The sequence below is a fragment of the Mandrillus leucophaeus genome, unplaced genomic scaffold (genome assembly GCF_000951045.1).
Source record: "Mandrillus leucophaeus isolate KB7577 unplaced genomic scaffold, Mleu.le_1.0 Scaffold370, whole genome shotgun sequence".
NCBI classification, from domain to species: Eukaryota; Metazoa; Chordata; class Mammalia; order Primates; family Cercopithecidae; genus Mandrillus; species Mandrillus leucophaeus.
In genome coordinates, this window is record NW_012103921.1 from 1,630,231 (window position 1) to 1,645,482 (window position 15,252).

The 15,252-nt window shown below is 39.4% G+C and overlaps 1 protein-coding gene across 1 annotated transcript in view; it reads left to right on the forward strand.

Moving 5' to 3' along the window:
• The first annotated feature begins 6 nt into the window (after nt 1–6).
• HP1BP3 (heterochromatin protein 1, binding protein 3) overlaps nt 7–15,252 on the forward strand; it is a 48,683-nt gene continuing 33,437 nt past the window's right edge. Inside the window, exons 1-5 of the mRNA XM_011990138.1 lie at nt 7–209; nt 6,198–6,297; nt 9,285–9,438; nt 12,470–12,629; nt 15,027–15,170. Of these exons, the coding sequence (XP_011845528.1) occupies nt 6,216–6,297; nt 9,285–9,438; nt 12,470–12,629; nt 15,027–15,170 (540 nt within the window). The 5' untranslated portion in view covers nt 7–209; nt 6,198–6,215. The remainder of the gene's footprint in view (nt 210–6,197; nt 6,298–9,284; nt 9,439–12,469; nt 12,630–15,026; nt 15,171–15,252) is intronic.

Consider the following 15,252-nt stretch of genomic DNA (forward strand, 5'->3'; position numbering starts at 1 on the left):
GTTCGCCGCTGTGGCCTGTAGCTGCCTCGCCTCGCCGCTTTGTCTCCGCTGCTCTTGCCGTCCTTCCCGCGGCCCTCTGCGGGCGGGGCTGTTGGCTGTCGCTTTGCTGCTCCGCGACGGCGGCCTTGAGTCTTGCTCCCCCGGTGGGAAACATAGAACTGGTTACTGGCCACCTTAGGCGGTGGGGTTTGAATGAGAGCAGTGCCTCGGTAGGTCGTCAGAAAGTTGCAGTCGCCCATCTGAGCGTTTGTAAGAGATGGAGGCAGGAGTGGTGAGGTGAGAGCCCCAGATCTGAGGGTTGGTACTGAATTGACAGCTGTGATCGGGGACAGCCACTTAACCTTTTTGAGAAAGAATTCTCTCCCGTACCGAGACCGAACCGGGTGAACTGTGCTGCCGCCTCCGCGTGCACATTCTCTGTGTTATTGCGCTTCCTGACTTTGCATTGCATCGAAAGTGAGAATCCAATTCGAAATAACGTCTAAAAATCGCCTGCGGCTTTTTGAGCACGCTGTCTTGTCTTAAGAGTGAAATTAGACGTGACTAGTCATTTTTGAAAGATGCTTTAATTTTGTTTAACCTGGCATAGGCAAAAAACTTACTAGCTTTTAAATTTTTCATTGCTCTTCTCAAAAGTTTAGTGTAATTTGTTTCAAAATAGAAGTAACATTTTAAAATTTGCTGGGTTGGTTGGTTGGTTTTGGCTTTGTTTTTAAGCTTACTTGGAAGATGGTAGGGCTGAAAGTTAGTGGAGAAAGTATGCTGAACTCTCCATATCCAGATGAAAGTTTCAACTCCTTACCCAGTTAGATTGTGATTTTGTTGAGATGTGACACTCTAGTGTCCTTAGCATCTATGCCAGAGACAGACACCGAGTATATGCTTGCTTACATAACTTAAATTTGATAATGAAAAACAAATGGTGCCAGCAATCAAATTACAGGCATTCTTTTTGTGACATGACTCGTTAAATCTGAGTATAATGAATGACTTTAGATTGGGAACAATGCGAGGTGTTCAGTGCATTACTAATAACATGTATTACTTATATTTTATGGTAAAATTTGAAATTATAGTACTTTCCCTAAAATGCATATTATCAAGGGTATCAGTAAACTGAAATACGTTGTTAAACTCCTCGCTTTTCTGCCGCTTTCTCTTAATGTAGAGGGAATAAATTAAAACTGAAATTTGGGCTTTTTATTCAATCCTTTTTTTTCTTGCTTGCATTCAAATAATTTAAAGCCAGGCATGGTGGCTCACACCTGTAATCCTAACACTTTGGGAGGCCAAAGAGGAGGATCTCGAGTCCAGGAGTTAGAGACCAGTTTGGGCAACATAGGGAGACCCTGTCTCTACAGAAAATAGAAAAACTGTCGGGTTGTCGTGGCGCATACCTGTAGTCCCAGCTACTCAGGTGGCTGAGGTGGGAGGAGATCGCTTGAGCCCAGGAGGTCGAGGCTACAGTGGTCCCTGGTCATGTCACTGCACTCCAGCCTGAGACCCTGTCTCAACCGATTTAAGTATTTCCCTTGACAAAAAACAAATCTTTGTAGTTGTTCAAACACTAACTTTAAACAAACTGATGCTCATAAGAGGACCATGTAAACCACAAGTAAACTCAGACTGGTTTTGGCACACGTAAGAACCAAGATGAAAAACATGAATAGGTCGGACGCGGTGGCTCACGCCTGTAGTCCCAACACTTTGGGAGGCCGAGGCAGGTGGATCACGAGGTCAGGAGATCGAGACCATCCTGGCTAACACGGTGAAACCCCATCTCTACTAAAAATAGCCGGGCGTGGTGGCGGACCCGGATGCCTGTACTCCCAGCTACTCAGGAGGCTGAGGCAGGAGAATGGTGTGAACCGGTAGGCGGGGTTTGTAGTGAGCCAAGATCGCGCCACTGCACTCCAGCCTGGGCAACAGAGTGAGACTCCGTCTCAAAAAAAAAAAGAAAAACACAAATAAGTTTCATTTGTTCATCCTTTAGTTTAACAAATATTAATTGAGCATCTATTCTGTGCCTGGTATGTTCTCAGGCATCAGGTATGCAGCAAGTGAATCAGATCAGATCTCTGCCAGGAACAAGTGTGGCAGCCTAAAAATCTGATCATTCACAAATGCAATAGTAAAAAGTTTAGTTAATAGGTACACTGGGTCAAATGCGGTGGCTTACACCTGTAACCCCAACATGTTGAGAGGCCGAGGCAGGTGGATCGCTTAAGCCCAGGAGTTTGTGATCAGCCTGGTCAACATGGCAAAACCCTGTCTATACAAAAAAGAAAAATTATCTAGGCATGGCGATGCATGCCTGTAGTCCCAGCTACTAGCGAGACTAATCTGGGAGAATTGCTTGAGCCTGGGAGGTTGAGACTGCAGTGAGCTGTGATACTGCAACCTGGGCATCAGAGTGAGACCGTCTCAAAACAAACAAAAAAAACATAGGTACAGTGATGTTAGCAGTGCGAATTAACCTTGCATATACTTAGCTCTGTAATGAACAGTGAATTTATTAAATAGCCAATTAACCCAGCTATTCTAAAGCAAGTACTACAGGTTGAAGCTTTGAAGTTATGTGACTTTGACTTTTATTAAGGAAATGCAGAGCTGAGGCTAACATCTTTTTTTTTTTTTTTTAGACGGAGTCTCACTCTGTCACCGAGGCTGGAGTGCAGTGGCGTAATCTCAGCTCTTTGCAACTTCCGCCTCCCAAGTTCAAGTGATTCTCCTGCCTCAGCCTCGCGTAGTAGCTGAGACTAACCCAATATTCTAAAGAAAGTACTACATATTGAAGCTTCAAAGTTCTACAACTTTTACTAAGGAAATGCTGAGATGAGGCTAACATCTCTATTTTGTTGAGATGGAGTGTTGCTCTGTCACCCAGGCTGGAGTGCAGTGGCATGATCTCAGGTCACTGCAACCTCCTCCAGGTTCAAGTGATTCTCCTCCCTCAGCCTCCGGAGTAGCTGGGACTACCGGCGTGCGCCACTGCAACTGGCTAACTTTTGTATTTTTAGTAGAGATGGGGTTTCACCATGTTGGCCAGGCTGATTTCGAACTCCTGACCTCAGGTGACCCCTGTCTCAGCCTACCAAAGTGCTGGGATTGCAGGCATGAGCCACTGTACCCGGCCCTAACATCTCTTAATATTTGTCCCAAATAACTGGGTTTTAAGTGTTCTTCAGACATAATGAATATAGTATTAAGTACTACATTCTTGAACTTGAGTACATACTTGAACCTCCGCCTCCCAGGTTCAAGTGATTCTTCTGCCTCAGCCTCCTGAGTAGCTGGGACTACAGGTGCACACCACCACGCCTGGCTAATTTTTTTATTTTTAGTAGAAACGGGGTTTCACCATACTGGCCAGGCTGGTCTTGAACTCCTGACCTTGTGATCCATCAGCCTCGGCCTCCCAAAGTGCTGGGATTACAGGCATGAGCCACCATGCCTGGCCCTTTTGTGTGTGTGTGTGTGTGTTTTTAATAATAATAATTATTATTATTACTATTATTTTGAGGCAGGCTCTGCTCTGTCAGCTAGGCTTGGAATGCAGTGGCTGGATCTCAGGTCACTGCATCCTAAACCTTCTGGGCTCAAGCAATCCTCCCAATCTCAGCTTCCCAAGTAGCTGGGACTGTAGGCACATGCCACCATTCCCATTTGTAATTTATTTTTTAGAGACAAGGTCTGTATTGCCCAGGCTGGTCTTGAACTCCTGGGCTCGAGTGATCCTCCTACCTTAGCCTCCCAAAGTGCTGGGGTTACAGGTGTGAGCCACCACACCTGGCCTGTTTTTAAATTTTAATTTGTTTACTTTTGGTAAAGACCAAGTCTAATGTTGCCCAGGCTAGTTTTGAATTTCTAGCCTCAAGGGATCCTCCCACCTCTGCCTCCTAAAGTGCTGGAGTTGCAGGCATGAGCTACTGTGCCAAATGGGAAAGTACTTTTTTAAAGTTTCCTATGAACGGATACACCTGAAAGTTATTGACTTCACTGTAGCATTTTCAGCCTAGCTAGTGTTATCGTGGATTAAGAAAGATGAATTCATTAGCAATATAACTTTACTAAGGATAATCTGATTGTGATACTCTTTTATTTCCGTATCATGTTTGCATGTAAAAATACCAGCAGATTTGCGTAAGGCTTTTTATGATTAAGAAAAATAGGCCGGGCGTGGTGGCTCACCCCTGCAATCCCAGCACTTTGGGAGGCTGAGGTGGGCAGATCATCTGAGGTCAGGAGTTCGAGACCAGCCTGACCAACATGGTGAAACCCCATCTCTACTAAAAACACAAAATTAACTGGGCATGGTGGCGCATGCCTGTAATCCCAGCTACTCAGGAAGGTGAGGCAGGAGAATCGCTTGAACCAAGGAGGCAGTGGTTGCAGTGAGCAGAGATCGTGCCACAGCACTCTAGCCTGGGCAACAGAGGAAGACTCCGTCTCAAAAAAAGAAAAAAAATTTTAATATTAATGGATATTCTAGTTCACTATGTATGAGTGTGTTACACTGCACTGAATTCTTTCAGCTGACTGAAAGATTTGCTTGCAGCTGACTGACAGTTGACAAGTGTGGTATTGCTCTTGGTGTTCCTGTAAAGACATTTTCCCTGTAAATGTGAATGCATCCTCTGTGTTTCAGTTTTCTGGATTTATCCTAGTTATTGTAGGTTGGGACTGTTACTTGCCAAGTTGAAAGCTCTTAAATTCTTAGACAAGGTTAGAGCTTAATGTAGAAGTTGAATGACTGTCATTCCCCCACTCATTGTTAATAGTTCATTAGCACAGAGATCTAAACACTTAAGTGGTCTTTTTTTAATACAGGAATTTTTGTATAAAATGTCATTGAGTCTTAGATGAGATTTTTGGGGAAGAGGGGGTGTTAGTGATCAGGTAAACTTGGGTGACTGCATGGGTTTTTGATCTTTGAATATTTAATTATATTCTTCTGTACTAGTTTTCCTTACATTAAAAATATGACAGTCTTAGAAGCATACGTTTATTCTCCTAGGTGATGGTCTAAATTTGCTTCTGTGGGTCTGGAAGTTACTAGAATGTTGGGTTATTCAGCAGTATTTTTGCCCTTGTGTTTTCCCTTAACAGAGAAAAATAAAAGTACTTTTCTAATAGAGATAGAGTTTAAGATTACAGTTAATTTTCCTACCCTTTTGAGAACAGTGACAACAAAAGCCTTCTCTTTGTAAACTGATCTTTGACTAACATTTGACTGACTGTTCCTCAGTCTCTCTATTCTGTCCTCCTCAGTTCCTGATGGTGGCAGGAGGGGATGGGGCTAGGTTCCATATGAGCTGCCTTGCCCTTGTCTTTGTTCATGCGGAAGGTGCAACAGCTGCTGTGGCTTATGCATTCGTCTTAGTTGCTGCTTTATGTAGTCTATATTTTAGTAGTTTTATTTTTCTGAGTAACCAAATCATCTGTCACTTAACTATACATTTTATAGTTATATTTTTTCCCTTTGGATGTGTATTAAATTTAGAAGTTTTAGTTTAGTTTTGTTTCTGTTAATCTTCACACCAGGTCTTTTCTGTGCTTTAGGTTGATTCTTCACCACACTGAAACCATTAGGAAAAATCCTTGTGGTTAACAGCAGAGGCTTCAGAGTGTAACCTGTACTCGGGCCTAGAAATTATTTAAAATGGCGACTGATACGTCTCAAGGTGAACTCGTCCATCCTAAGGCACTCCCACTTATAGTAGGAGCTCAGCTGATCCACGCGGACAAGTTAGGTGAGGTAGGGGCTGACACATTCTTGAAGCTCACTCTTGGATCAATCCCTGACTTCAGGCCCTGCTGGGTCCTCCTTCTTGGTACATGCTCCTTCCCTTACTTTGGGGAGTCTAGGTTGTGAATTTGAAACAAAATCAGATTCTTTTCATCTTCCCTTTCCCCTCAAATTCCTGAGAAAACCTCCAACCTTCTAAATTTATAGCAAATCAACTATAATTATGTGTTTCCATTTGAAATTCAAGCTAAAATAACATACTTTTAAAAAGTGTATCTTAAAAATCGTATTTCACTTCAAAAAAACTTGTTAAAAGTAGTTTGCATCAGATCCTGGAGTCGACTTGAAGAATTCTCCTACATCTTCTGACACCCAGTTAGGCCCTTTGAGAAAGAGATAAAACAGAATTTTTTAATGCATGTTTGATTATGGCCATCTCTTTTCTTAGAAGGTAGAAGATAGCACCATGCCGATTCGTCGAACTGTGAATTCTACCCGGGAAACTCCTCCCAAAAGCAAGCTTGCTGAAGGGGAGGAAGAAAAGCCAGGTAAAGTAAAATGGTGACACAACTTAAAACATCAAAAGTTATACTGCAGTTTGGAGTGTCCCATAAATTCTTTTGAACTTAATTATTCTTTTTTCATGGCTAAGTGTTTTGGGGAAACATTTGGAGAGAGAATCAGTAGCTATTGGTATGTCATTGCCAGACCATGAGGGCAAAGTAAGATTTCATCTTCTCTGTAAAGATTTTTGGAAGGTGAAAGTGATATGTTGGAATTAAAAACAGAAAAATGGTTGGGGATGACAGGAATGGCCAAAGAGTAGCATTCTGGACATAAAGTGTCATGGGGATGAATGCAGTGTGGGAGAATGGAAAACGTGGGCCTTTAGGATAGACGTGGAAAGTTCATCCAGAAATCATCTGGAGGCCTTAAGAGAAGCAAGTGGTGATCTGTTGATCTGTAACAGGTATCGGTAGAGAAAAGTCAGTGGTGGGAGCATAACAAATGGAAAGAAATATAAACCCATCAGTATGGAGTGCTGGTGCTCCGTTATGGCGTCTATAACCATCTCTTCTCCTTTTCCCGTCTTTATTTTTCTTCTCATGATCTTTTTGTTTTTTTCCTTTGTCTTTTCCCTTTTTGCCTTTTTCTCTTGCCTTTTATCTCAAGTTTTTCAGGGATGAGCACACTGTGCTGCCTCTGTTGTGGCTGTTAGAATCAATTATTTGCTGACTAGCATGTATTAGGAATAGAGGGCCGGGCACAGTGGCTCACGCCTGTAATCCCAGCACTTTGGGAGGCCAAGGCGGGTAGATCAGCTGAGGTCAGGAGTTCGAGACCAGCCTGGCCATCATGGTGAAACCCCGTCTCTACTAAAATTACAAACATTATCTGGGCATGGTGGTGCATGCCTGTAATCCCTGCTACTCAGAAGGCTGAGGCACAAGAATTGCTTGAGCCCAGGAGGCAGAGATTGCAGTGAGCTGAGATGACGCCATTGTATTCCAGCCTGGGCAACAGGGGAAACTGTCTCCAAAAAAAAAAAAAAGGAATACAAAATACGTGCATCCTTGTTTCCTGTATCCCTTGGTGCATCAGGACAGACATCAATAATGAGTCAATATACTCTTTTTTCTGGCTGAGCCTGGATTTTTTTCTCTAAATCCTTCGATGAATGCTGTAAGCAATTTGGGCACCCTAGCCTAAGGCAGTTAAGAAACATGAGAATCCGAATATTTGAAAAAGTAAATGGGTGCTGGTGAGTTGAAGATAGGTTATCTTGTCCAGCAGTGGGATAAGCCGCTTGGTGGTCCATCTTGATCCATGTTTAACAGCCAGCTGAAGCCACTAAATCACTAATAACATCAGTTTTCAGAATACGTGCCAGAGGGTTCAGAGGTAAAGTATTAGAAAAGTCAACCAAGAGTTTATGAAGAAACAGTGTCACTTCACAAGTTGTATGTTTGTTTAATCTTCTCTCTATCCCATTTTGTACATAGTATTTTGTACATAGAAATTAGACTTCACTCATTTTAAATTTTATAAACTCTACATTTTACCCAGAAACAGACAGTAGTTCAGTGAGTTGGAAACAGTCTTATACAAACTACATATTCAGTATCCGTTGAGTGACTGAACTTTAAGCCATAACTCTTGAGCAGTTACTCTTGAGAAGAGAAAATAATGTAAAATTAAATTTATAAGTCTCATTGCAGTAAAACCCGTGAATGATTCTTAGCTTTTCATCTTTTTTAGAATAAGACAAAGTATAAATAAACATGACTAACTAATAGTAAATTCTTGCCCATGCAGCCATTTAGGTCAAGTTGTTGGTGTGAGAGGCAGTACAAGATATATCATGATGAAAAATACATTTTATTTTGGAAAACCTAAATGCAGTTACTATCTTTATCCCCAGATACCATTGTTACAGTGAAGTTCTATCCATAATACTTTGTGATCCTAAGCATATGGAAAACAATTTTAGAAGCAGAGAAGGCCAAAGGAGGATGGAAATCACTCGCTTAGTATAAGTGTTAGAATTGTACTTATGCGATTTGGTTTTAAGAAAGAAGTGACATTTTAAAATTCTCTTTATGTGTAGGCCACAAAGAAGTCCTTGTCATTATTGCAATAAGTAGTTCACATAATTTAAATGATCAAATTCTTCAAGCATATACTTTGGTTTGAAGTATATGCTTGCCACTGGAGTCCTTTTTTTTTTTTTTTTGAGACGGAGTCTCGCTCTGTCGCCCATGCTGGAGTGCAGTGGCACGAACTCGGCTCACTGCAAGCTTCGCCTCCCGGGTTCATGCCATTCTCCTGCCTCAGCCTCCTGAATAGCTGGGACTACAGGCACCTGCCACAGCGCCCGGCTAATTTTTTGTATTTTTAGTAGAGACGGGATTTCACCGTGGTCTCAATCTCCTGACCTTGTGATCCGCCCACCTCGGCCTCCCTGGAGTCCTTTTTCTTTTGTGTGTGTGTGATTGTTTTTTGTTTTTTGTTGTTGTTGTTGTTGTTTTTTTGGAGTTCTCTGAAGTCCCTGCATAACCAGTGCCTGGGGTTCAGAGACATGCTGTGAAGGAAAGGCACAAATAACAGCAGACCTCCATGTTCCCCTCTCATATTTCTACTCTTGCTTCAGTCATCCTCTTGGAGAATACATGAGTTTTTTATTACTTATTCTCTGAGATTTGACTGTTGAATTATAAAATGGCTAATTTCTTTATAAGTCTCATGAATATTGCAAAGTAGAATAATTAAATCATTTGGGATGAAATGAGTTTTCCTTTCTGTGTAATTTCCTGGTCTATCTATTTTTCTAATAATAGATAACCACCTGACCAGGCAACTTGAGTGACATAAAGAATGTAAGAAAACTGCATTAGTGGTCATTTGTTTTCATTCTAGAATTCATTTGTTAATTGGAGACTTCGGCTGGTCCGTTTAATAAGATAAACTTTTACCCTTTTATTGACTCAGATTGGAATACATCTGCTTATGCAATTCTGCTCACCTGATTTTTTAGAACCAGACATAAGTTCAGAGGAATCTGTCTCCACTGTAGAAGAACAAGAGAATGAAACTCCACCTGCTACTTCGAGTGAGGCAGAGCAGCCAAAGGGGGAACCTGAGAATGAAGAGAAAGAAGAAAATAAGTCTTCTGAGGAAACCAAAAAGGAGTAAGGAGTTGTGTCTTCTTGCTATTTGTATTTGAAGAAGGTGTAAAAGGACTTTAGATCAGATTGTTTTAAAGTGTTATAACATTGGCTTATGCTAGGTATTTGCTATTTGGATTTAATTTTTAGAATTACCATTTGAAATAGGTTTATTATATAGTTGTATGACCTGTTAGAATATGCTGTAGTTAGCAGAACACAATGGTTTGAATGATCCAAATGTCTTTGTCATTGACTTTGGAATATGTTTTTGAGCTTGTAATTTATTGTGGGAGTATCTGATATTTTAAGCATTGGCAAGACTTCAATAAGAAATGAAACATAATTATAAAAATCTGACCTAGAAGACACTTCACTATTTTATTCCTACCTCTGTGTCAGGAGTGGGTTGCTTTTGTGTGCTTATGTTAGAAGGGGTTAGTCTGTATCAAGCTATTGGTTAGTGTGACCTAAAAGTCTATATATGTTTGATGAAGTATTCAGTTGGAGAATTGACTTTGAGAATCTGAAAGTAAAATTTGCTGTTGATATGTATCTATATAAGGTGATGGCAGTTACTTTTTAATTTTTAATTTTTTTTTTTTTTTTGCAGGAGAGCTGGTAGTATTCATTCTACTCTTTTCATAATTGGTCAAACAGTTAGAAATTACTTTTAAATAGAGTCATGCATTGCTTAACAATGAGTATGCATTCTGAGAGATGCATCTTTAGGCGATTTCATCATTGTGCCAACATCATAAAGCGTACTTACACAAACCTACATGGTACAGCCTACTACATAACTAGGCTTTATGGGATAGTCTGTTGCTCCTAGGCTGCAAACCTGTACAGCATGCTACTGTACTAAATACTGTAGGCAGTTATAACACAGTGGTAAGTATTTGTGTATTTAAACATAGAAAAGGTACAGTAAAAATATGATATAAAAGATTTAAAAAAAGGTATACCTTTGTAGGACACCTGCCATGAATTGACCTTAAAAGATTGGAAGTTGTTTGGGTGAGTGAGTGTAAGTGAATGCAAAGGCCTAGGACATTACTGTGTGCAACTGTAGACTCTGTAAACACTGTATGCTTAGGCTACACTAAATTTATAAGCTTTTTTCTATTTTTAAAAGTTTTTATTTTTTAAAACTTTACTAAAAACAAAGACAAAAGCCAGACTCAGTGGTGTACACCTGTAGCCTTAGCTACCTTAGCTACTTAGGAAACTGAGGTAGGGGGATTGCTTGAGTCCTGAAATTTGAGTCTAGATTGGGCAACATTGGGAGACCTTATATCTATAAAAAAAAAAAACAAAACTAAGACACACACACACACCCCTTAAGCTAGGCCTGCACAGGGTCAGGGTCATCAGTATCACTGTCTTCCACCTCCACATCTTCCACTGGAAGGCCTTCAGGGGCAGCAACACACATGGACCTGTCATTTCCTATGATAACAGTGCTGTCTTTTGGAATACCTTCTGAAGGACCTGCTTGAGGCTGTTTTACAGTTAACGTTTTTTTTTAAGATAGAAAGCATATATACTCTAATGATAAAAAGTAGAGTATACTAAACACATAAACTAGTAACATAGCTGTTTATTATCAAGTATTATGTATAATGGTAATGTGCTTTTTTTTTTGTGGGGGGAGACAGAGTCTCGTTCTGTCACCCAGGCTAGAGTGCAGTGGCGCGATCTCGGCTCATTGCAACCTCCACTTCCCAGGTTCACACGATTCTCCTGCCTCAATCTCCCGAGCAGCTGGGACTACAGGCATGCGCCACCATACCCAGCTAATTTTTGTATTTTTAGGAGAGACGGGGGTTTCACCATGTTGGCCAGAATGGTCTCAATCTCTTGGCCTTGTGATCTGCCCACCTTGGCCTCCCAAAGTGCTGGGATTACAGGCATGAGCCAGTGTGCTGTATTTTTATGTGACTGGCAGCACAGTAGGTTTGTTTACACCAATGTCTCCACAAACAAGTGAGTAACTTGTTGTGCTGTGATATTACCACCACTATCATGTTAACCAGGTAATAGGAGGTTTTCAGTTCCATTATAATCTTATGGGACGACCATCGTATATGTGGTCTGTTGACCAAAATATTGTTATGCAGCACATAACCATAAAAGAATAACTTAGTAATAACTCTACCTTCTAGCTGTAATATTCAGGGTATTCTTTATCTGAGTTTCATAAGTATAGCTAAGGTCTGTGGAATTTATAGCGACTATCGTGTGTGTGTGTGTGTGTATGTGTGTGTGTGTGTATATGTGTGTGTGTATGTGTGTGTGTGTGTGTATGTGTGTGTGTGTGTGTGTGTAATAGAGATGGTATCTCACTATGTTGGCTAGGTTGGGCTTGAACTCCTGGCCTCAAGCAGTCCTCCAACCTTAGCCTCCCAAATTGCTGGGATTACAGGCATGAGCCACTGCACCCAGCCTATCCTCTGTTGTTAAATGTTCTAATGCATCTATTAGGTGCACAGAGCACTATTATATACTCAGAATAAAATTTATATAATTCTTTAAATCTTACAAAATTGCTTTGATAAACATACTCCTATAATTCTTGCAACACCTTGGGAAGTAGTTGGTTTTATATTACTATTTTATAGCTTAGGAGAAAGACTCACATCATATACTGAGATCATATAGCTAGCTAGTGAATGTTTGAGTGAAAATGCAGACAAAGGTTTTCTGACTTAAGAGCTTGAGTTTTTCCACTATACCATATTGCATCTGTTGTAGTTGCTAACTAATATGCATTTTAAAATTCTCTTTTATGTACTGAGCCCTTATACCAGTGCTAATTTATGTGACTCCTCTCTTCTGCACCTAAGAGAAAAATACATTTTTAATTCATTTATGGTACCCAGTTTTTAAAGAAAGACTTGTTTTGTAAAATTTTGCTTATGGTACATATCACCTTAGCCTGTGAATAAATTAAAGCATTAATTTTTATCCCTCCCTGGTCTTTTCCTACTTCTGACTTTATACGTCTTTCTAGAGAGTTTATTTTCTATAATAACAATTCTTTGTTTTAAAGTGAGAAAGATCAGTCTAAAGAAAAGGAGAAGAAAGTGAAAAAAACAATTCCTTCCTGGGCTACCCTTTCTGCCAGCCAGCTAGCCAGGGCCCAGAAACAAACACCGATGGCTTCTTCCCCACGTCCCAAGATGGATGCAATCTTAACTGAGGCCATTAAGGCAAGTTTTTATTTCAAGCAATTCATCCTAGATTTATTATGTTCATTTTTTTTCTTATTTGAAAATGGCATATTTCTGTCTAGACATAAATCTTGCTCTGCTTCCTAAAGGAGTTTTAAAGAGAGGAAAGTCATTATGAGTTCATGTTTTTCTAGTATAATCAGATTTGGTGAACACTCAATTTTTTAAAAAAATATACATTTGCTATAGCAAATATTTTTAACTTTAGAATTTTTAAATTCAGCTTATCGATTAAGTACAGTTTTTATTTGAAGGCTGAAAATGTTAATTCATTGAACAAATATTTAAGGACTACCTTCCCTCTGTTGGGCGCCCCTGCTAGTGGTATAAAATTAACTAAGGCTAGCAAAGTCCTTGCCCTTATTAATCTAATTGTGACTCAGTAACTGAAAAATACTGAGAATTTTTGTTTAAAAAATATCTCTAGGTTCATTTGTAAAGCTAAGTGTCTGATCTTGGTAGTAGATATCTTTCACACCTGAACCCTGTTATAAACACTGCTTTATCACCTAGACATTCCAAAATGCTTACAAAAATTATCCTCCTTACATAGATTTATGATTTGCTATAATCCATTGACTTTCGTTAGATGTGGTTTTTCTATTTTAATTTTTAAAGGTTATCTTCTAATCTGACATTGCCTTTATTGTATAAGTTTTTTCATTTAATTTTGCCTTGTTTAGTTCATATGATCAGATGATAAGAGGAGTTCAAACAGACCCATCTTTCAGGGACCCTGTTGTTAGGATCTGAGGCAGGATTGGGGAGACAGGGATACAGATGATTTTTAACCAGAAAAGGAGGGATGTGTATAAAAAGGAGCAGCCTGGTTGTCATTCTTAGAATGCGGGAAGATAGCACTAACATATAAATTGGAAAACGGGTTTGCCTTCAGACTTGTCCCTTTACTCCTTCAAGACTTCTTATGCTCTTGTCTCATTAAGAAAACTTTATTGGTCTAGATCACCTCACTGTAGTGAAATCTCTGTTCTTTGTATAGCCTTTCTTCAAGGATTTCACTTGACCACTCAGCCTGGGTTTGAAGGAGCAGCATCATAGTGAGGATGGAAGAAGGACTAAAACTTTAGAATAGTGAAATAAAAAATTAAAACGATATCAATTTGGCTTAAAGAATGGTTTGAATATAACTGTGCATATTTATGCAGATGATTGATTTTATATAGATAATGTGTATTCCATGCAATATGACAAATTATTGCAGACCATGGATACCATTTTGTGTATCAAACAGGAATCATGATACCTACTGCCATCTCACTGTCAGATTGGTGGAGCAAAAGATTATTTGTTTCAGCATTAGTGTTCTTTTCTGCTTGATTTTATTTGCTTTGTGTTTTCTTGTAAGATCAGGAGTAAACCTCAGTAGGTCATTAATAGTTCAGAGACATAGACTTGAATTACATGACTCATATTAATACGGCTTGTTTCATGTTGTACAATCTTTTCTGGACCATGTACCTGTGAGTTATTTTTCTTTGTTGTCAAAGTGTTTAAAAACATTCAATGAAGTTCTTATTCAGTGAGAATGAATAAATGCTACATTCATTTAATAGACACCGTGGCAGTACAAAATTGATGGACTGGCCCATTAGATAAATGACAGATGCTACTTCTGTGTGCTTCAAAATTTAAAGCATTTGATTTCAAGTCAGTGACCAGGTGGAAAACAAAACTTTAAGCATTTGAAAAAATTAAGTATTTGCTGCCTTTGTGACACAATGAGCTACTTCATTCTTCCAGGTGCATTAGTCAAATGGAGTATAAGTAAAATAGGATGGAAATAGAAGAGGGCACATTAAATTCAAATAGAACACCTTCACTGTTAACCAAAATTCTCCTTTAGGACTTTGCCATGTGTAAACCCAGTTTTATGCCATTTGTTTAGATTATCTTTGATTCTTCTCTCTGCTAACATTCATACAGAGCCTTCAGGAAAATGTCCTGGCATGCTCATTCCTTAAGCTCATGCCTTAAAATGGGCCAGATCTGTGAGCCTGTAAGTGATAGGTTTGTTCTGCTTTTCTCATTTTGATGCCAAAGATCCATCTTCTAAATATAGAATGGAATTAAAATGGAAAGAGGTTCTTCATTATACATAGAATGTTGTTCATGTTCAGTATGATCTTTTAGGCTGTTTTGAACAATTTAAAATTGTATTAGAAATATTTAGTAATTCTGTTATTTCTCTACAGCCATTATGAACTGAAGTCTTCTGAAGTTCATTCTTCCCTACCATTTTTGTCATCCATTATCAAGTTCACTTCCAAAATAATTTATTTTGAAAATAAATGTCAGGCTCTGTATCTAATTAAAAAAAACTGGTTTAATGTATATGGTTTGATAAATCTTTTCTAGGCATGCTTCCAGAAGAGTGGTGCATCAGTGGTTGCTATTCGAAAATACATCATCCATAAGTATCCTTCTCTGGAGCTGGAGAGAAGGGGTTATCTCCTTAAACAAGCACTGAAAAGAGAATTAAATAGAGGCGTCATCAAACAGGTATTACACAATTATTAGTAGTAAGATCATTTCACTGTGTATTAGCTTTAAGTCTACAGTTAGTAACGTTTAGGCTTTTTGT